Genomic DNA, 22875 nt, shown 5'->3' with positions numbered 1-22875 from the left:
AAATTAAAAAGTTTTTATTCTTACATCCAGATCCAGCATGCAGGATGGAAAAGTGTGGCGTTTAAATTACAAATTTGCTGTCCTATATATATATATATATATATATATAATGATTTCATTAATTATATGACTTTTCTAGGTCTATTAATCAAATAAAAAGCACTAGACACATGATTTTTTCAGACTTTTATAGTTCTTTATGTGAAGAAACTAACTTTTGTTTTGCAAATTCATCTAAAGTTTGTAAAAAAAAAAAAAAACAGAAATAGAAAAATAGCAATAGTCAAGGTAGTAAAGGTTGGTAGATCTGTTCTAATGTGAAGAAATATTGATGTCATTATTTTTCTTGATTTCTTGTTTGGCATTTCTCAAGTAATCACAGTATATTAATTAAACAGCATCATCATTTATAAAAACAAGACATTTCCATGTAAACTGTTTATTTGTATGTGTTTATTGTCATCATCATCTGTTTCTGCTCCTTCCTCTTCCTCCTCGTTTCCCTCTTCCTCTCGTTTTGCCCTCGAACACAGAACGCGCTGTAACCATAGCAACGCCCCGCCCACGCTCGTCCTCTGAGCTGGAGCTGCTTAACTCCGCCTTCGATGACATCAGCAGTGTGGCCCCGCCCCTCGTCTCATCCAGGCTGTCTGCAGGTGAGCTCAGGTGAGGCACTGGCCCTATGAATCCTCCCGTTAGCGGCCCCGTGGCTCCTGGGTCCCCGCTCCTGACCTGCTTAGATGGAGACGGTTCTTCTTCCTCCTCCTCCTCTCTCTCCTTTCTCTTGAGGCAGGTGACGGCTCTGCGCAGACGCTGGCTCCGTATCGACTGCCGCTCCTGCTGCTCCAGACGGAAGAACGAATCGATGCGCAGCTGCGTCTGCAGACAGACAGACAACAGTCAGACAATAAATAAATGTGTCCCTGCAGCACAAAAGCAGTCATCAGTAACACAGGTATATTTATATCAATAATCAACAATACATTGTATGGATCAAAATTATACATTTCTCTTTTATGACAAAAATCATTAGGATATTAAGATCATGTTCCATGAAGATATTTTGTGAATGTCCTACCGTAAATATATCAAAACTTCATTTTTGATTAGTAATATGCATTGCCAAGAACTTCATTTGAACAACTTTAAAGGAGATTTTCTCAATATTTAGATATTTTTGCTCCCTCAGATTCCAGATTTTCTAATAGTTGTATCTCAGACAAATATTGTCCGATCCTAACAAACCATACATCAATGGAAAGACTATTTATTCTGCTTCAGATGACTCATTTTCACAATATTGACCCTTGTAACTGGTTTTGTGCTCCAGGGTCAAACAACTTGTCTCTTCTGAAAAATATTAATTTTTATACCGTCAGTTTTTATTTTAATTTCATTTATAGTAATTTCATAATGTGCTTTTTTCATTTTTAAACCTTTTTTAATAATTATTTCAATGTTTAAATTTTTTTTAATTTCAGTTTTAGTTATTTCAAACTTATTTCATTTAGTTCTCAAGGCAACATTTCTAAAAGTTTTTCATCTCATACACATTTTATTTCACCTAATGTTAATAAAAGTAAATGATGTTGAGTGGTTTTAGCTCGTTCACCTGTTGCGTCTGGAGCTGTTTGAGCACCGGCTGCAGCGTTTCTTCAGTCTTCCTGCTGCTCCATCCGAAGCGGCTCTGACAGAACGTGTGGCGGGTTAAGAACCTCTTCTACACACTTGCAACTCTCACACACACAGTCATAACATGCTAAAAGCCAGCTAGTTTAAAAGAGGTGAAGGATATTCTTTGATGAGCTCCAGGTGTGGGCGGCCCCAGCTGAACGAGGCGTCTGATTGGTCGACGGTGGGCTCCAGGTAAGCCTGAGCCACGGCAGGGTTCGGGAAACCAGGATGAAGCTGGAGATTCCTCAGTTTCTTCTTCACCTTTGTGTCTCTAGGGTTGGAGGCCAGTTTCTTATTCTCCTGCGCTTCAGTCCACCATTCACTACATCACACACACACACACACACACACACACACACACACACACACACGCGTATAAATTGACAGTAAAAACGGCAGTGATTGACAGCACTTTACCAAAAACATATGGAAGCATCATTTTAGGTTTTACAGGACAGAACTTAAATTTACAGTAAAAAACTGACAATTTTAATATTCCATTGATAGTAATTAAATCTATTTTGCACCTGATATAACTGTAATAATACAGGTGTAAAACAGACAAATGATGAATCAGAGTTCATCACCACAAACTGAAGTAAAAACTAATATACTGATGTATTTAATAACTAATAACAAATGAATTAATAACAAAGACTAACAAAAAGCATAATTATTTAAACAAAATACCATCAAATGCACATGGAATTTTTTTTATAATTTTATTACTTAAACATAAAATTGGTCAGAAGTGGCAGTAAATATTATTTATAATGTTACAAAATATTCTATTTTAAATAAATAGCAATAGATGACATTTAATTAAAATAGAAAACAGCTATTTTAAATTGTAATAATATTTCACAGTTTTTACTGTATCTTTGATCAAATAAGTGCAGCCTCGGTGAGCAAAAGAGACTTATTTAAAACATTTTAAAAATCATAATAATTCTAAAATGTTGATTTAATTGTAATAATTTGTTCAATAAAACATGAGTCTGATTATTCAGACGGCAGCTCTAAGTAAATACATCAATGGTATTTTAGTACTATTTATATAGTTTTTTTTTTTTAAATATTTTGAAGTAGCCTTTATTTTTATTAACATAAAATAAAATATGTTTATATAAATGATATAATAAAGTAAAATAAATTCCGTTTTTATTTTTTTATCTTCAGTTTTCAGGGAATTGTGGAAATGTCAGCTTATATTTTTTTCACTGTAAATTATAAGATGACAATTTTTTACTACCAAAATCTGTGCATTTTAAAGTATTTTTTAGAGTAAAATGACATAAAATGCCCCATTTTCCAGTTTTTCACCATATATAGTATCATTAATGATTTACCGGAGCATTTTTATGGTCTTTTACAGAAGTATATTTTCTGCAGCGTTTCTGACCTGAGCTGAACGAGCGGCTCTAAACCGGCTCCGGGAAACTCGTTGAGGACCTCCATCCCAGAGACGTATCCCACTCCCGGAACGCCTTCGGTGTAATCACTGCCCAGAAGATACGCCAGATTGATGAGTTTGCTCCTGTCCAGCCCTGCAGACGGACACAAGCTCAGGTCTCTCTCTCCTCCAGTTAAACATACATTCAGCAGAGAACACTAGTATCTCCAGCAGATAAAAATGGTTTGAAGTCAGTTATTTGTATCTTTTGCTGTAGTGTGTCAGTAGGAAACATTCATTTAGCCATTAATTGTAATAATCCAGTGAGATTTTTGAGATCATCAGTCTGTCTGGAATGACATGAAGAAACAGAACAAACTGAGACTAAATCCAGAAGAACTGTGTCTCTGCTTCAAGAAACCTTCTAGTGTTCTAATCATTAGTTCAATCACTGTACTAATTGATCTCAGCTCACCCAGCTGGCTCTGCATGTCCACACACTGGTAATGCTCCACGTATTTGTTCTGGCTGAAGAAGTTCTTGTAGACGTGGCGTCCGCCGAAGAGCCAGATGTCGCTGTCGTCAGTGATGGTGCCGTGTGTTTGGTCCAGTCGGTCCAGCGCCGCACACTGGGCCTCGGCCTCCATCGGCGCCACGATGAACGGCACACCGAACAAACGCAGCAGCTCCTGAACGCCGTCAGAGGAAGAAAAACACTTCAGCGTCACGCAAACATGTGCATCACAGGTGATGTTTACTAGTGCACTACTCAGACATCATGTCAATGATCTGTAGCATGTTGCATTATGGGATACAGAATCTCTCACAGTGCACCAAAATGAGATCCTGTATCCCTTTCCAGAGATTTTTACATAAAAATTGATTAAAAATGCAGCAAAGATGATAACTGTATAATAGTTTTTCATCTTATTTTTACTTTTTATTATTCAGTTTCACATACTATTTGAAAAAAGAAGCATTCATAATGCAGTAATAAACCCAAATTATGTTATGGCTTTGGATGATTATCAAATTGCAATGGATGCAATTTAATTAAATAAATATATGCAGTGTTTTCCATAGGGAATTATTTTCTATTATTTTTTAATAATTTACAATTAAATATTAGAATATAAAATAATTTTATATTGTTATTTAGTATTAATTAAACTCATAATAAAATGAATCATTATTATTATTATTAATTTCAATTAAATTAGCTTATTATTATTTAGCCATACAGATATATAATCACAATATTTTGACCAAATTGTGCAGCCCTAAAAAATAATCACAGCAAACTTGGAGCTCATAATAATTATACTTATAATAAAATTAATGATAATTATTATAATTAATTTCAATTAAATTAATGATAATAATTACTATTAATTTAAATTAAATTATAATTATTTATTCATAAAGATATATAATCACAATATTTCAACCAAATTGTGCAATCTTATAAATAAGCTTTTAAAAACAATATAAACAGAAATGATTCTCTTATAATAAAAATCCCAATTAGATATTTCTAAAATGACACAGCCCTGTTACGCAGTATATACAGCACAACCGGTGTGATGGAAGATGTCACAGTCTTTAAAAAGTCAAATTAAACGGAGCAAATGTCCTGTAATCCAGCTGAACTCTGGGACAAAGGTGCGCACTGAAGCCTGCGCTAGAGCTTAAACAAACACGGCCGTGTGAATCAGGAATATGATGTCTCTGAACTCATAACACTGACGGATCCGTTACACGTCCTTCAGACGCACCTGCTGTGTAAGAGTTTTTAAGACCCCGCGGAAACCCTGATAAAGTTCAACTAAATTTAAAATGACAAATGTTGCCTTGGCAAGTAGCTTAAAAAAGTTTTAAATATTTTATTTTTTGATTCCATGTTTGTTTTTCACTTTAGTTTTAGGGCCAGATTTACTAACAGCTTGAGCCAGCTAGTTAAAGACTGTCAGTATTTACTAAAGACATGCAGTGAAACATTAGTGATGGATGCAGCTATTTCTGCATCTGATCTTATTGCATATACATTTGTAGATGTTTCCCTTTCAGGTGCAATGTTTATGGGAGGAGAGCATTTAAATGAATCACGCAAAGTGATTTACTAAGGTTTGCATTAGTCAATTTACTGGTATATGCACCATTGTATGACGCCCAAAAAAGCACGTCTTAACCCATTTTGGGCCTGTGTTAGTGGATTACTCACACCTGATTATCATCCGCCCTTTGCTAATCTCTTGGTAGATTGTGCTGGTTATTATGGAAATGGTGTTCATTCTCAGTAGATCAGCAGAGCTTCACGCTGGCGACTGTGCTTTTATAGTAGGGGTGGGCGATATGATCAAAATCTTATATCACGATATGACTACTTTTATATCACGATAACGATATATATATATCACAATATAGTTATTTTTTTCTTTTAAAAAGGTGATTAATTTCAAGACCCCTACTGTTAGTGAACCTAGATTTGGTGACCTGTAATAAGTCTGACCTGGCTCTCCTGGCACATCTGTCCGGTGACGGTGCTGCTGCTGCGTTGCTGCTTCTGCTGCTGTTCTCTCAGATTCATCTGCTCGTCCTGCAGATCTCTATCCAGCTGCAGCAGCTCCTCCTGAAACACACACGTTACACACACATAAGCAGCACAGGTATATCTGTAGTGAAGGAGAGGATGGAGTGGATGCCGATCTGACCATATCCTTCCTTCTGATATTAATTATTTTATTAATATTTCTTATTTGATTATTAATCAAGTTATGGATCAGTATCTCACCTACTAGATTATTGGATAGTTAGTGGTGTCATCTATAATAATAATAAGTATAGATAGAATGTTTTGGTCTTTCATTAGAGCAGTGCAGCAAGAGTGAAATGTGTAACCTTATGCTTTACATGCCGTGATCTATTTCTTCCCTAAAGGTCACAGAGCCATGTCAGGAGGTCAGGGTGAGCAACAGTATCTGAGACTTACGTGTGTGCTTAAAGAGATCCTGATTTATTCTGTACTTCTACTCTCTAAAATGATGACTGCACAGTGTGTGTGTAACAAACCATACTGATAAAATTCTAGCTAGGGTTGGTTTGGGATCAGTAAGATTTTTCATGGTTTTTTCTGCTCATCAAAAATACAGACAAACAGTAATATTGTGAAATCTTATTGCAATTTCTAATATTGGTTTCCTATTTTAATATACTTTAAAATGTAATTTATTTCTGTGATGCCGCGCTGTAATTTCAGCATCATTACTCCAGTCTTCAGAAATCATTCTAATATGCATTTGTTCAAAATAGAAATCTTTTCTAACAAAGTCTTTACTATAAAAAAAAGAAAAGAAAGAAAAAACGTACTGATCCTAAACTTTTGAATAGCGTTGTATAATTTCTTTTTTAAATAAATGCTGTTCTTTTAAAATTTTTATTAATCAGAGAATCCTAAATAAAATATCACAGGTCGCCCCAAAAATATGAAGCAGCACAACGGTTTCCAACATTGATTATAAATCAGCATATTATGATTTCTGAAGGATCATGTGACACTGAAGACTGGAGTAAAATTCAGCTTTGATCACAGAAATAAATTATATTTTACAGTATATTAAAATAGAAAACTGTTATTTTAAATGGCAATAATATTTCACAAAATAATTTTTTTTTCTGTATTTTTGATCAGATAGATACAGCCTTGATGAGCAGAAGAATCTTCTTTAAAAAACATTAAAAATCCTACTGATCCCAAACTTTTGAGCAGCAGTGTATATCAAAACTTGCTAAGAACTTCATTTGGACAACTTTAAAGGTGATTTTCTCAATATTTAGATTTTGTTGCACCCTCAGATTGATGTATAAATCTCAATTTCACAAAATTGACCCTTATGACTGGTTTTGTGGTCCAGGGTCACATATAATGCAGATTTAGTGTGAGACGTACCGTGTCGATGTGATCCCACTCGCTCACAGCAGGAGCCTTATTTACAGACTCATTGACTTCTTCACTCTTATCTGGACTCTGAGCACCAGACTCTTCCTCTCTGCTCTCCTCTTCTTCTGTTCTCTCCTCCTCTTCCTCTTCTGAGGTGCTTTTATCGGCGGCTGCTTCTGCTTTGACGTGAGACTCCTCTGTTTCAGACGGTTCCTCCACATCAGACACCTCGATAAAACTCTCTGCAGGGAACAAATAAGCAGGTATGAAAACAGATGATCACAGGTTTTGTTTTCCTGAAAATACCTTTAAACATCCTTTAAGCCAGGGGTTGTGAGTTGATGAAAAGTTTAAAAAATTTGAATAAAACTTATACTCAAAATTACTATAAAAGTTTAATACGTCATTTTAAAATAAATAAATAAACACTTTCTAAAAATGTCTTATATCATAGAAATGTAAACAAATAATTCTAAATTAAAAATAATCAAAACATAACTAAGAATATAAATCATAAAATGTAAATAATAAAAATGTAAATTTATAATAAATAATTTAAAAATAAAAACAATAAAAATAAAACATACTAAAAATGAGGTAAATGATAAAAATAAATAAATAATTCTAATAAAAAATAAATAAAAATAAAACATACCAAAAACTAAATAAGAATTGTAATATATTATTTTAAAATAAATCAATATAAAACACAAAATTGTATACATTGTTAAATCATAAAAATGTAAATAAATAATAATAAAAAAAATCTAAATACACCAAAAATTAAGTAAATCATAAAACTTTAAAATATAAACCATAAAAATGTCAAATTAAAATAAAACATTTTAAAATGTGAACAATCAAAAATAAAATAATAATTAAATAAATGATTTAAAAAATCTATAAATAATTCTAAAATTATAAAACATACTAAAATTAAATAATTTTAATAAATCGTTTAAAACATAAATCAAAATATAACATACTAAAATTGTTAAATAAAAATAAATAAAATAAATGTAAAAAAAATAATAATAATCATAATTTGAAATGAAATGTAAATCATAAAAATGTAAACTTAATAAATATATTAATATAATAATAAATATAAACCATTTTAAAATAAAAAATAAACAAAAAAATTATTAAAATGAATATAATGAATGATTAAATATTTTATTAATTTACCTGCATGGCACATGACCATTAACTGGCATTAGAAAACCTTAACCAGCAAATGTGTTGTTAAGTTATTGAAATATTAAAAGGGGCATGAAGAAAATACTTCAGCCCAAAGGTTTGGAAATCACTACTTAAAAGCCGTAATCTCTGTGTCAGAAACACAAACAGGAAGTCTGTGTCTGTGCACATTTGTACCTTCCGAGCTGCTTTCCTCCTCCTCTTCACTCTTCACTTTATTTTCCTCCGTCTGATCCGTTTGGTCTGCATTCACAGGTTTGGGGTCAGAGGAAGTGCTCGCGTGTCTTTGCATTAGAAGAGGATTTACCGCAGGCTCACGTGTCTCCTCCTGGCTTTCAGATCCAGCAGATCTGAGAATCAGAGGCGTTCTGGACTGTGAGGAAACACTGATTCCAGGATCCTCTCCATCAGAGCTGCTCCTCGTCTCCATCTGCTCCACAGCTTCTTCTTCCAGAGCTTCTTGTATGGCCAGCAGAGTCCTGGGAGAAACGCCTCCTCCTGCATTGACCTCAGTCCCGAGGCTCCTGTCAGGAACCACTGCTTCATCCTCGTCCTCGGAGCTGCTGCTGATGACGTATGTTCTGCGTTTGCGGCCGTCTGCGGGATCTGTCACAGCGCTCTGGATGGCCTGTAGGGTTCGAGGCGAGAGCGGCTCCTCCTCAGCACAGGACGAAGAGGAGGAAGGCTTGTTCTCATCTTCCTCTGTCACAGGCCGCCACAAGGGCTCAGGCTTCCCTTTTGGCCTCCCTTTACGTTCCCACGGACAGCTGGACCACAGCGCTGGAGCCGACTGACTGTCCGGAGCGCCGGCTTTCTTCTGGGACCCTGAAGAACATGATAACACAAAGACTAAATGCTGCAGGTAATTGACCAAAAGTTGAAACCGTGAAAAATAAAATGTCAGAGTTGTTCAATAAAAAAAAAAAAAGGAAAAATTAAAATGAATAATTCTAAAATAAAAACTACCAAAATAAATTAAAGAAGCAATCAAAATCATAAAAATTTAATAATTCTAAAATCTAAATCTAAATATTTAATAAAAATTTAATAAATCATAAATTTTTTAAATGTAAACCATAAAAATGTCAAATTAAAATGAACAATTTTAAAATGTAAACAATCAAAATAAAACCCTTATTTAAAAAAAAAAACAATTAAATATTTTATTTGTTTAGCTGCATCAGAGATCCGTGAACATTAATGAATAACTTAAAATCTTTTTAGCTCAAAAACTTTGGGGATCCCTACTTTAAGCTGTAATTTCTGTGCCACCAGCAGATTTTATTAATGTTTTTATTCATCAAGGATGCATTAAATGGATAAAAAGTGACAGTAAAGACAATTATAATGCTACAAAAAAATTATATTTAAAATAAATGCTGTTCTTTTGAACTGTCTATTCATCTGTGAATCCTGAAAAATCAAATCAAATGTTTCCACAAAAATATTGTGCAGCACAACTGTGTTCAACATTGATAATAATCAGAAATGTTTGTTGAGCAGTAAATCAGTATATTATAATGATTTCTGAAGATCATGTGACACTGAAGACTGGAGTAATGATGCTGAAAATATAGCTGCAGATCACAGAAATACATTACACTTTAACACATATTCACATAGAAATCAGCTGTTTTAAACTATAATAATATTTCAAAATTTTTACTGTATTTTAGATAAAATAAATGCATCAAAAAAGCTACACTTATGAACTAAAAGCCACAAACTGTTTAAAATCATAATTATGATGAGATTAAGAAAAAAACTTACAAATTATTAGATAAAAAAAGTCCTAATTATGAGGAAAATTTCATAATGTTCATACACATAAGTTTATAGCAGCTCTGTGGTATTTTTGCAGACCTTTGATGAGGATGTAGTGTGAGGAGTCCTCGGACACCAGACGGCGGATCTCTGTGTGCTGGTCTCTGCTCTGATCCGCTGCTCCAGAGCTGCGCTGGTTCATCTCCTGCTGCACTCCCTCCAGACGCTGGTTGAGATTGTTCCTCTGCAGGAGACCCGCCAGCTGATACTGAGAGAACTCGCCCGACCTCTGACACACCAGCATCAAGAGATTAACAAGACAATATGAGGAAAACATTAGTGTTAACCTGTAATAATGCTCCAATCGAGCACCTCTGGGGGTTTCTGGAACAGGGTGCGTCGCCTCTTGCTGAACTCCTTCATTTCTTTCAGGATTTCGTGTTTGATCTCCGGTGGCATGAGGGAAAACTCCTCAGAGTTGATGTCTACAGAGTTTGGGTTGTCATAGACCTCCTCCTGAACAAGACAAACATATCAGAGACGTACGAGATGTGTCTTGTGTCATGCACTCGGCTGCGTGATTGTTTATATCGTCACTAAAGACATGGCATATAATGCCATAGCTAAAAGATACAAAGCCAAATTATGAGAAAAAAAGTTATTTTAATTATGAGATTTAAAAAAATCAATGAAATTAAGAAATCATAATTATGAGGAAAACATTAAAATGATTAGTTTCAAAGTCATAATGATATTTAAAGTCAAAATTATGAGATTAAGAAGTCATAATTAGAAGTTTTAAAGTCAAAATTATGAGGGAAACGTTAAAACATTGAGATTAAGAAATCATAATTATGGGATAAAAGTCATAATTATGAGGAAAACATCAAAATGATTAGTTTAGAAGTAATAATTATAATATTTAAAGTCATAATTATGAGAGAAAAGTCATAATTAGGAGATTAAGAAATCATAATTATGAGAAGAAAAAAAAATCCAAATTATGAGATTTAAGAAGTCATAATTATGATATTTAAAATCATGAGGAAAAAGTCAAAATTATGAGATTTAAAATCATAATTATGAGGGAAACGTCAAAACATTTGAGATTAAGAAGAAATAATTATGAGATAATAGTCATAATTATGAGATAATAGTCATAATTATGAAGTCAAATTGACGAGATGAAAAAAAAATCATATTAGGAAAAAAATCTAAATTTTAAGACGAAATAGTCATACTTGAGATAAATCATAATTATATAAATATATAATTAGATAAATTATAATTATGAGAACATCTAAATTTTGAGATTAAAAAGTCATATTTCTGAAATAAAAAATGAATTTGTGTCATAATTTTGACTTTTTTGCTATAATTTGACTTTTTCCTTATACGTTGACATAGTATGTCATCATAATTATGTTTATGTCATAATTTGTCTCTTAATTATGATATTTTGTCATATTAATGATTAGCAAATGCATGAATTTGTCTTATGTGACTAAATGACAGAGATCAGAGTACAGCAGATTGAACTTTATACAGGATACTCAAATACATGTGTCATCCGCACACATACAGTACACAGCTATATATACTATATATCAAATCTCAGCTGCTTGACTGTTTATATTGTCACAAAATGTAATTATATTATCGTCCGTCTCTAATCTGCTGAATGCAACTATGAGGCATGAAGATGTTAAAATATGAATATTATTTCTTTTTTGTAAAGCTGCTTTGAAACAGTGTGTTGTGAAAAGATTGCTCTTTTGATGGTTTTGATTGCTCTATTGTCCTCATTTGTAAGTAAAAGCGTCTCTGAATGACTCAATGTAAATGTGAAAGATCTCACCTGGAATCTGCTGTAGGTCTGCAGTGATTCGTCTGCGTCTCTTTCCTCCTCTGAACTGCAGCAGCATTTATTTAAAGACACGAATGAGAGCATGTTCCTTCGTTATCATCATGTCTCATTAGTGTTCTTCTCACCTGCTCTCGTGTCTGGTCTCATCAGGGGGAATTGCAGGCAGAACGTACATGTCGTCCTGATCGTCTCGTCTCACAGATGACAGGCTGGGAATCACCTCTTTACTGCAGAAAGAGAAAAGACGTGAGCATGTTATTCTGTGGAGTAACTAGGGTTGGGTATTGTTTGAATTTGATCAATTCTGATTCCGATTCTTATCGAAACATTTAGATATCAAACATATTTATTCTTCTTCTCTTTTTGCAAAACATTTAATTGCTGAATACCATGAACAAATATCAGCCGGCTGCATAAAAACTGGACTCGATTAAGAGCTGTTTGTGTGCAAAATAGAGCTGATTCTGGAATATAAAAAATATTAGAGAACTCAACAAAATCTGATTGAATGATTCAATGACTCACTCAAGATTGACTCGTTTCATTACTGGATGAATCAGTGTTTTTTAATGAATGATTCAAAGATAAATACATTTTTAACAGCTCCTTTTCACCACTTACATAAAAGATGTGCACACAGGAATTGATAGATGGAATTTAAATTGAAATTTTGCAACAAGCATCCGATTCCTGACCTTAAGTATCTGATTCTGGAATTTATTTCTGATTACCAACCCTAGGAATAACGTCACTGAACATGATGCAGACTCACACCTCTGATCTCCTAAAGCTGCTTTGATGGCCTGTCTCTTCAGGAAGGTCCGGAGGAGCTTCTCACTGGTCTGTCTGGACTCGCGGCTCATCTCCTCCCTCCGCTGTCTCCTGAGGGCCTGAGGAGGTTCAGGACAGTCAAGCATCAGTCGCTCTGCTCATGTTTTACTTGCATACACTAGCAGTCATTACATTTTGAACTGTAAGATTTGTAATGTTTTTTGAAAGAAGTCTCTTCTGCTCACCAAGCCTGCATTTATTTGATCTAAAATACAGCAAAAGCAGTAATATTGTGAAAAATTTAATTTTACTATTTAAAATAACTGCTTTCTATTTGAATATATTTTAAAATGTAATTTATTCCTGTGATTTCAAAGCTGAATTTTCAGCATCATTACTCCAGTCACACGATCCTTCAGAACATTTGCTGCTCAAAAAACAAGTTGAGTACATTTTTTTCAGGATTCTTTGATGAATAGAAAGATCCAAAGATCAGCATTTATCTGAAATAAAAATATTTGTAACATTATACACTACACCATTCAAAAGCTTGGAGTCAGTATCTTTTTTGGGGGGGGTTACAGAAATTAATACGTTTATTTAGCAAGGATGCTCTAAATTGATCAAAAGTAATGATAAAGACATTTATAATGTTACAAAATATTTCTATTTCAGATAAATGCTGCTCTTTTAAACTTTCTATTCATCAAAAAAACCTGAAAAAATTATATTGTTTTCAACATAATAATAATAATAAATGTTTCTTGAGCAGCAAATCAGAATATTAGTATGATTCTGAAGGATCGTGTGACTGATGCTGAAAATTCAGCTTTGAAATCACAGAAATAAATTACATTTTAGAATCTAATCATATAGAAAGCAGTTATTTTGAATAGTAAAATATTTTACTGTTTTTGCTGTACTTTGGATCAAATAACTGCAGGCTTGGTGAGCAGAAGAGCCTTCTTTAAGAAACATTTAAAATCTTACAGTTCAGAAACTATTGATTATCCACCACTGAATAAAAAATAAAAAAAGGTTATTGAGACTTTTTTTTCCTCAGAATTGCATGATAATAACTCGCAATTCTGACTTTATAACTTGCCATTCTGTGAAAAAAAAGTCAGAATTGTGAGATAAAAAGTCGCAATAACCTTTTTTTATTTACAATTCAGTGGCAGAAACGGGCTTCCACAATTGACTGGTAGTGTAGATGCACACATAAAGCTGCTGGAGCTCACCAGCGTCTGTTTCTTGAGCAGCGGTGCATCTCCATCGTACACAAACACGGGTCTGATGCGGAAGAACAGCAGCTTACAGAGGCGATGGAAGAGCGTGAGGAGATGAGCGTTCTGCACCGCGTTCCCATCACGATCCCGCACTCCTTTGACCGCCTGATTCAGCCAAATACTGATGTCTGTGACGGCGAGTCACGGGTCCAAACAGACAAACTTACACTTACAGAATGATTTTCATTACTGCATTACAATAACGGGAATCTGGGGGGAAATGTGTTTAATTGTCATGAAAAACAATGAGATAATCCTGCAGGAAAGGATACCGACAGCTAAAATCTTCCCCTCCAGTGTTTCAGGATTGATGGGTTTTCCGGTGCTTTCCAAGACCTTCCACAGTCCATGAACTCCCATCACTCCTGCTCACATCTGCAGAAAAACATCAACTCGCTCAAGCAGCACCACGACAAGAAAGGCCTGTTTACACCACATGAGAAAAAAAATCATGCTTTGGTATATAATAATTGTCAACATTAAAAAAAAGTAAACATTAAAGGGGTCATATAATGCCAATTTTCCACAAGTTAATATGATTATTTAGGGTCTTAATGAAAAGTCTGTAATATACTTTGATTAAAAATTCTCATTAGTAGTGTAAAAAAACACTCATTATACCTTGTCAAAAACAGCTGTTTTCAGCACGCCATTTCAGTGCATGTTTCTTTAAATGCTAATGAGCTCTGCTCACCCCGCCCCTCTGTTCTGTGGGGCGTTTTGACACAACACACGTGGAGTGTTGCCTTGACAACAGTTGAGGGTATATTTTGGGGAAAGTATGGCAGCGGGAGGCTCTGAATACACATCTGTGCAACCATAGCAACTTGAACCAGAGTTGGACCCGGAACAAGATGACGCCCCCGAAGAAGTTGAGATGGTCCTCACTGAAGAACACAAGATCCAGGGGGCGTGATTTGATCTAGCTCCAACTCCTCCCACCTGACATTAGGTCAAGGCAGGAATAATGGGTCTAGCAGGGGTTGAAGGACACCTAAGAATTTGTTGTAATGTATGTTTATGTCCAGTGCAGTACTCAAAACATTCAAGTACATCTGCGGTATTATAACTACATTGATATTCCTGTTACAGGTGTCTTTGTGGAAATTGTGGGCAAATGCCTACAGAGCCCGAGAATATATGCTACAGGGAGATACCACAGGTACAGTACTTTTCCTAAATTGTATTATGCAATCATCTTTTAAAAATGTCAGGTCACTTATCTTATTCATAATTTGTAGGTTTTAAGATGATTACAACGCCTGAATGTATGGTGGATCATCCTGGCCTAGAACCGGTTTGTTTATTAAACGTGTTCTCGCTTCAGAATGCATTAAACATCTACAGAGGAGACTATGGGCCTTTAGGTCTAAGGGGAATAGAAGGGTAAGTTGTGTTTTGATTCATTTGAGTCATCATTTTCTATTGTAACATAAGTGACTGCCGAGCAAAGCATAAAGTGCCCTAAGCGTAACTGTTCATCGGTAGTGTAATTTTGAAGTATCACATACCAACATACCATTCTACATAAAATACAAAGTACTGAATAGACACAAAACTGTTTGTACTACCATTTATTGACTGAAATACTGTTTTACTGAGGTTTTTAATCAGTTATTCAAAAAAGCTGCAGTAACAAAGTCAAACAGCAAGTAGCAAATGAATAATAATAATAAAGAAAAAGTAATGATTAGACTAAATAACATTACTTTTCACCCCAAAAAACTGTTCAATTGTCTCAGCCGTTACAGGTTTATGACCTACAGCAGCTTCGTCATCTGGTGCTGGGGCATTCTGGGCTGGAGAATCAGGCTAGAGCTGCTCTCCTGTGTGGTGCGACGGATAAGGGCTGAGTTCCCTAATGCTCAGGGAAGGTATGTGGGGTTCAGACATGCCCTTGATTGAATCTAGACACGTAGCTGTCTATCACTTCCAGTTTGTCTGGTTTCTCAAACTGGGATGTGAGATCCTCAGGTATGGAGATCTTCAGGATATCGTCTATATATGGGGTTGGGTCCACAACAACTTTCTCAAAGATAAGTTCCAACAGGTTGTCCACATAGTCTGTACACAAAAATGTTTAATTAGATTTTATTTTCAGATTACTCTGAAGCAGTGTTCCTCACTTAGTGTTGTCACTTTATGGTTTTATATATAAAATTGTTTATAAGGTTTATCAAAAGTAATTTGTTACAACATGTATTTATGTTCCGCTTCTGATATTAGGTCTGTACATACAATGCTTATTTTGCATTTAAATAAAAACTTGTTAAACTCACGGAAGGTTGGTTCTGCTTTCACTGGCTTTGCATAGCATTGTCCTTTCTTGTATTTTGGAAAAACCACCTTAAATAGTGGCTCCCCAGCTGCTGTTGTGGCTTGGGGATGCCCAGCATTTTCATTAAAATGTAGGGCTGCCAGGTAGAGTCTTTAGAGGAGAAATAATGGTCACACTTGTGTGTTATTTTGTGTGTTTGGAAATGTGTATACAGGTGCATCTAAAAAAAAAAAATTTATATTGTGAATTTTTTTTCTTGTAACTTATTTAATAAAGTGAAACTTTCATATATTCTAGATTCATTACATGTAAAGTAAAAAGTGTTTTTGTTTCAATGTTGATGATTAGAGCTTACAGCTCATGGAAGTCAAAAATCAGTATCTCAATATATTAGAATATTTCCTAAGATCAATTAAAAAAAGGATTTGCAAATCAGAAAAGTTCAAGTTGTTTAAAGTATGTTGATTTCTGCACTCAATACTTGGCCGGGGCTGCTTTAGCACAAACTCCAGCATCAGTGAGGAACGGCATGAGATCAGCCTGTGGCTCTGCTGAGGAACTATTGAGTCTTCAGCTCGTCTGGATTGTTGGATCCACTGTTTCTCATCTTTCTCTTGAAAATATCCCATAGATTCTCTGTGGGGTTCAGGTCAGGCGAGTTTACTGGCCAATCAAGCACAGTAATATCATGGTCATTGAACCAGCTTTTGGTAGCTTTGGCAGTGTGGGCAGGTGCTTAAAGTCCTGCTGGAAAATGAAATCAGCATCTCCATAAAGCTTGTCAGCAGAAGGAAGCATGAAGTGCTCTAAAATTTCCTGGTAGATGGCTGCGTTGACTCTGGACTTGATAAAACACAGTGGAGCAACACCAGCAGACGTCACGGCAGCCCAAATCATCTCTGACTGTGGAAACTTCACACTGGACTTCAAGCAGCTTGGGTTCTGTGCCTCTCCTCTCTTCCTCCAGACCTTGATTTCCAAATGAATAGCAAACTGTACTTTCATCTGAAAAGAGGGCTTTGGAGCACTGAGCAACAGTCCAGTTCTTTTTCTCCACAGCCCAGGTAAGATGCTTCTGACGTTGTCTCTGGTTCAGAAGTGGCTTGGTAGCTCTTTTCCTGAAGACGTCTGAGCGTGGAGACTCTTGATGCACTGACTCCAGCTTCAGTCCACTCCTTGTGAAGCTCTCACAAGTGTCTGAATCAGCTTTGCTTGACAGTATTCTCAAGCTTGCGGTCATCCCTGTTGCTTGTGGACCTTTTCCTACCCAAATTCTTCCTTCCAGTCAACTTTGCATTTAATATGCTTTGATACAGCACTCTGTAAACAGCCACAGCTTTCAGTAATGACCCTCTGTGACTTACCCTCTTTGTGGAGGCCGTCAATGTTCATCTTCTGGATCATTGCCAAGTCAGCAGTCTTCTCCATTATTGTGGTTTCAAAGAACAAGAGATACCCAGATTTATACTGTAGAGATGGTCATTTAATGAAGCTCAAATGTAAATATCCTAATATATTGAGATACTGGATTTTTGACTTACATGAGCTGTAAGCTCTAATCATCAAAATTAAAACAAAAAAACTTTTGAAATGTTTTACTTTACATGTAATGAATCTAAAACATATGAAAGTTTCACTTTTACAAGAAAAAAAAAAAGAACTTTTTCACGATATTCTAATTTTTTGAGATGCACCTGTACATTCCTTTCCAAATGATTATATTTACCTGCATAACATTCCCAGAAAAGAAAAGACAACATTCTTGGGCGCAAAACGCAGAATTGCACTGTGGAACGCCTCCAGTGATGAGGTCTGATGGTGAGGGCTCAGTTTCTCAACATCCTTCAGAATCCTCTTGTTTCTGAGGATCTTCTCTAATCGACAGAAAGCGGGTGTCCCTGGTGGGAAAAGTGGAACTTATTAAACTTTATATTTAAAAACAAGTAAATAAAATTGTAAAAACTGACATAATTCAAATTAAAGGAAAAAAAAGAAGTCATGTCTGTTGACCCATACTCGGAATTTGTGCTCTGCATTTAACCCATCCAACATGTACACACACAGCAGTGAACACACACACACAGCAGGGAACATACACCCGGAGCAGTGGTCATTTATGCTGCAGCGCCCGGGGAGCAGTTGGGGGTTCGGTGCCTTGCTCAAGAGCACCTCAGTCGTGGTATTGAGGGTGGAGAGAGCGCTGGACATTCACTCCCCCCACCTACAATCCCTGCCGGCCCGAGACTCAAACCCACAACCTTTGGATTACGAGTCCGACTCTAACCATTAGGCCACGACTTCCCACATAGACACATGAGTTACATTGACACTGCAAATAGGGTAAACACACCAGCTCTCAACCACTTGCTCTTGTCCCTTGTAGTGTGTTGCGGATGCAAACACCGTGGGAAAACGGGATTGTCATGTGTGTGCATGTCTTGGACATGATTAAGAATTGAAGTCCACTTTGCAACTCGCTCTTGCCATGAGGAAGAAGAAGCCGCTGTCCAATACATGTGGTTTTTTATACTGCGATACCACTTCCGCAGTTTTTCACTGTCTTTGCTCTGAGCAATCCTCAGCAGTTTCTTTGAGACTCCTAATAATACAAACAAACAAACAAACTGTATTTCAGACATCCAGAAAGATACAGTGTGTATTGAACACAAAATAACATTAAAAAAAGACAGTTCTTGGCAAAGGTAAAGATCATAATCTTTAGTAATGTCATTTTACTGCTCTGTTTAAAAAATAACCAGTCTGTGAGACTATGAAAGTCATTAAGCACATAAACCACACCTACCCATACAGGAGCTAATACCTTTTTCTATGTGCCATACATTGTAATATTGCATGATGTTGGCCTCCCGCAGGAATTTTTGTATTTGAGGGTGCCGGTCTGTAACAATGCTGTCAAAAGTCACACCGTGTGCCCTCAAGAGATCAAGGCTCCTCCTCAGACCCTCTTTCTCGATGTTGTCTCTCCCTCCAACTTCCTTACTCTGATTACAAAAGAAAGGGCAGATATGACAAAGGTTGACAATGCCTGTTATGTTAGCGAATACCTACACAGTAAAAAATCCCTGTGCCTTTTTATCTGTACATTTACATTGTTATATTGCATATGCACTACATTTCGCAAAAGTCCATAATTTTAGACTCACCTGAACTAGTTGCAGATCAATAATTCTGCTGGTCCTTAGGTCCATCACAGAGTAACTGCCAAACTTGGCTGAATGACCTTTACAGAGAAAATTACTGTTTACTTTACATTACATTCTGTATTTTTTTTTTTGTATGTTTAGCTTCCTCAGACCTGAGACAGTTGTTCAGCATTTAGTACCTGGTGAATCTGCCCTCATGTCACCGCCTAGGACAACGTTCTGCTGCTGCCGGAGCTGCTGCAACATGCCGTCCTGTGCTTTCTTCCAGCTATGTACAATTGCAGGCTCTATGTATCTCCGGGCATGAATTCGAAAGCTGGTGTAGTGGATCATTTTCAGTTGCATTGCCCGGAATAGCTAAGGTCAGAAAAGAGGATTTTTTAATTTAGCATGACTTCAGGGCAGTATGTTCATTTCTTAATGTTCAAGGTGGATCTTAGTGATATTAATTGCAACAGTAAATTATAGTAAAATCCTTACAAACCTACCTTTTTGACTTTGAAGAAAGAGGCACCAGTGGCATACACTGCAACAGAAAGCTGGAGGTTCCCTGCAGGAGTGCTGTGTATAATTGGCTGACTATTCCATTTTCTGAGGAAGTCACAGTGTGAGCACCGTTGTTCCACAGCGAGGAATGTGCCACATATTGTTCTCCGCACATCGGTATCACAATGACACACAGGGCACCGCTCAAAGAGCTGCAGCAGGCAGTTTTCATAAACAATGTACGTTGCTGTCTTATGAGCCGGCTTTGAAGATTCAAATCTATTAGAATAATAAAGACTTAATTTATTAATTACCAAATTCCACATAACATATAAAAAAATAAATTGATGAATCAAATCCAACTGAATGCAACCTAAAAAAAAATAAAAGTCTTGTGACTCACGTCATATCTATTGGCTCAGTCAAAGTCGTGACAGAGTCAGTTGGATCATATGCAGACTCCATAGGCTCTTCCACATTCATACTTGAGCTGGCTCCAAAAGGGTCCTCCTCTAGCTCCAAGCGAGATCTCTTATTTGACCGCCTCTTTATTGAGGTTGATGATAGCAGTGGTTTTGAGGAGCCAACACCAATATCTGGGTATAACATAGTTGTCTGTGTGCCTGTTACATAACAGTAGACATTTTACTACCGTGGAAGAATATAAATGTAAAAAATGACAAGTACCACAAAAACTGAATAAATTACTTCACAGGATGTGGATCAGCAAACCTGTGCTTTTGTAGCGCGGACGTAGAGTTTGGGTGCCAGCTGTGCACAGTTGTGGTGTTTTCTTCTGGCAGGCCATGGCCAATTCTTCAGATGTGCTTGCCTAAACAAAAGCAAATAAGTGATCGGGTAACATAACCTATACTGGCGTAATATGGAGTTAGTTATAGTCTTGAATCATATGCATTTGCGGGCTATAAACACTATTTTGCAGGTATTGTTTTAAAGTTACCGTTCATCTTCATGCAGTTATAACTGCTACAAAACTATTTTTTTACATTAGTTATTAATCATTAGCAGACACCGTTATAAACCATCTACAAAAGCTTAATGTAGTGTTACATTAAATGTTACACTTAATTTCAACATTTATTTTCCTTGTTGTCTGATGCAAAGCATGCTGGGAACTAGAAAACGCAATCATTTTAAGTTCAGCTTACTACAACAACATTTTGAGTTTACAGAACTTATTTCAATTAAGTCCAATGAAATTTCATTATTTGAGTGAAATTAACTCCTTTAATTAATTTCACTGTTTGGTTTTACAGTGGCGTTTTAGGTGGGTTTATCCCAATTAAAGCAGTCAATGACACATGAATATATTCTGAAGAATTTATTTATAATATTAAAATAATGTATTTTCATGCAGCGAGAAATACACTACATGACCTGTCAGTGGCGGCCAGCTGAAGATCGAAGCTGGGAAACTTGCTAACTTTCGCAGATTATCAGAAAAGGCGATTTGCAAAGATTAACAGAAGGAAGAGTTACACTCACTTCTCCTGGAGGTGCAGCAGGAACACGAATAGTTGGTACCGATCCTTTTTTCAGGAGCAGCTTCTTAGCAAAACCTGCTTTATACTGACCCTCGTTTATAAAGCAGTCAGGTGAGAAATGATTCGCGCAAACATGAATGCATTTAGGTTGATCGGGGGGCAGATTCCCTTCAAACACAAAATTCAGCCACTGTGTCTTCAGCGGCTCGGCCTTAGGAACATCATGATGACTGCTGTGCTCGTTATTACACCCAAGAACTGTACACCACAATCGCTTAGATGCCATTCTGCTCCAGTGTCTATGACGACAGCTGTCAATCAACAATCGTGGGAGGGGCCTCCGTCACAGACAGACGGCTCGATTTGAGAGGAAAACAGTTAACGAGATTACAAAGAAACACTGGGTGGATTTTTATCATTATAGGGTGCTCGTGTACATGTAGCATTATATGACCCCTTTAAGAGATAAAGTCGAAAACATTCAAACGTTACAATTATTAGAAAAGCCACATTTATGAGATAAAAAGTCAATTATGAGACAAAATCTAAAAAATCATAATATAAAAACTCTAAATTATAAAAGTTAAAATGAGACAAAAAGTAAACTATGAGATAAAAGTCTCAACTATGAAATAATAAAAAAACAATTATGAGATAAAAATCTAAATTATGACAGAAATGCACAATTATGAGAAAATGTATCAATTATGAGATGAAAAGTAAATTATTATTTACATTTAGTCATTTAGCAGACGCTTTTATCCAAAGTGATTTACAAATGAGGAGAATAGAAGCAATCAAAACCAACAAAAGAGCAATATGAGATAAAAACGATGAAATATAATTAATATGAGGTTAAAAAAAAGACACAATTATGAAAAAGTCTAAATAATGAGTTTAAACAGGTATAATTATATATATAATATATATATATATATATATATATATAATAACTAAATTATGACACTGTCTAAATTATAACAATAAAAAGTCAAAATTATGACCAAAAAAAGTAAAAATGATGACATAAAAAGTCAGAATTATGAGAATTGTATGTTGCAAATTACGAGTTGTAATTACGATGAAAAACATTAAGTAATGCGATTTAAAAAGTCCTAATTATGAGATAAAAAGCATATTTTCTGTCATAACTTTACGTCATAATTATTATGACATGATATTATCATTTAAATTTTTTATGGTATGCCAAAATGTCCTTTTTATGTCACAATTATGATTTTAAAAATGTAAATGATGAATACTGTCCTAATTGAGCTTGTATGTAATATTTCCCGATATTGATTAATTGAGCAGTAAGTTATTTTGAGTCTTTAAAGTAGAAATATACAGAAATACAACAACAACATCTGTGATTTCTCACTCAGATTAAACCAGTATCGCAACAGGAGGTTTCTTCGTATTGCTGTTTCTAATAAACGTGTTTACTGTTCATATAATCTTAAGAATCGATGTTTAAAAAATGATATTTTATGAAAATCTCACACAGACCTGCTCACAGCATCAGAACCATAACATCCGGTTAAGGC

At 35.5% G+C, this 22875-nt stretch overlaps 2 protein-coding genes across 2 annotated transcripts; both read right to left on the bottom strand.

The window, feature by feature from the left end:
- On the bottom strand, positions 1–22875 carry ercc5 (excision repair cross-complementation group 5). The gene is made up of 16 exons (XM_079424002.1): positions 22838–22875; positions 14168–14270; positions 13848–14023; positions 12610–12725; positions 11961–12062; positions 11827–11881; positions 10341–10484; positions 10068–10257; positions 8382–9029; positions 7014–7246; positions 5577–5696; positions 3543–3756; positions 3077–3221; positions 1796–1996; positions 1613–1697; positions 1–879 (listed from the first exon to the last, which is right to left on the bottom strand). Exons 2-16 carry the CDS (start codon positions 14253–14255, stop codon positions 466–468), a joined length of 2931 nt encoding a protein of 976 aa, XP_079280128.1. The 5' UTR covers positions 14256–14270; positions 22838–22875; the 3' UTR covers positions 1–465.
- LOC306874171 (uncharacterized protein) lies at positions 15456–21756 on the bottom strand. The gene is made up of 11 exons (XM_079424003.1): positions 21330–21756; positions 20556–20655; positions 20227–20446; positions 19826–20102; positions 19517–19694; positions 19338–19414; positions 18995–19175; positions 18524–18772; positions 17900–18071; positions 16175–16323; positions 15456–15959 (listed from the first exon to the last, which is right to left on the bottom strand). Exons 1-11 carry the CDS (start codon positions 21612–21614, stop codon positions 15781–15783), a joined length of 2067 nt encoding a protein of 688 aa, XP_079280129.1. The 5' UTR covers positions 21615–21756; the 3' UTR covers positions 15456–15780.

Source organism: Barbus barbus (assembly GCF_936440315.1).
Source record: "Barbus barbus genome assembly, chromosome: 8".
NCBI lineage: Eukaryota > Metazoa > Chordata > Actinopteri > Cypriniformes > Cyprinidae > Barbus > Barbus barbus.
This window is presented reverse-complemented; position numbering and strand designations above follow the sequence as displayed.

Bases quoted from the DNA above. Each gene is read 5' to 3' on its own strand.
- ercc5 (XM_079424002.1), bottom strand. From the start codon at position 14,255: ATGGGAGTTCATGGACTGTGGAAGGTCTTGGAAAGCACCGGAAAACCC. The intron at 9,030-10,067 runs GTCTGCAAAAAT...CATGTTCTTCAG, and splicing joins ACACTACATCCTCATCAAAG to GGTCCCAGAAGAAAGCCGGC. The intron at 5,697-7,013 runs GTACGTCTCACA...TGTGTGTTTCAG, and splicing joins AGTGGGATCACATCGACACG to GAGGAGCTGCTGCAGCTGGA.
- LOC306874171 (XM_079424003.1), bottom strand. From the start codon at position 21,614: ATGGCATCTAAGCGATTGTGGTGTACAGTTCTTGGGTGTAATAACGAG. The intron at 20,656-21,329 runs GTGAGTGTAACT...GCTTTTGTTTAG, and splicing joins CTGCTGCACCTCCAGGAGAA to GCAAGCACATCTGAAGAATT. The intron at 19,415-19,516 runs GTACTAAATGCT...TTCTCTGTAAAG, and splicing joins CATGAGGGCAGATTCACCAG to GTCATTCAGCCAAGTTTGGC.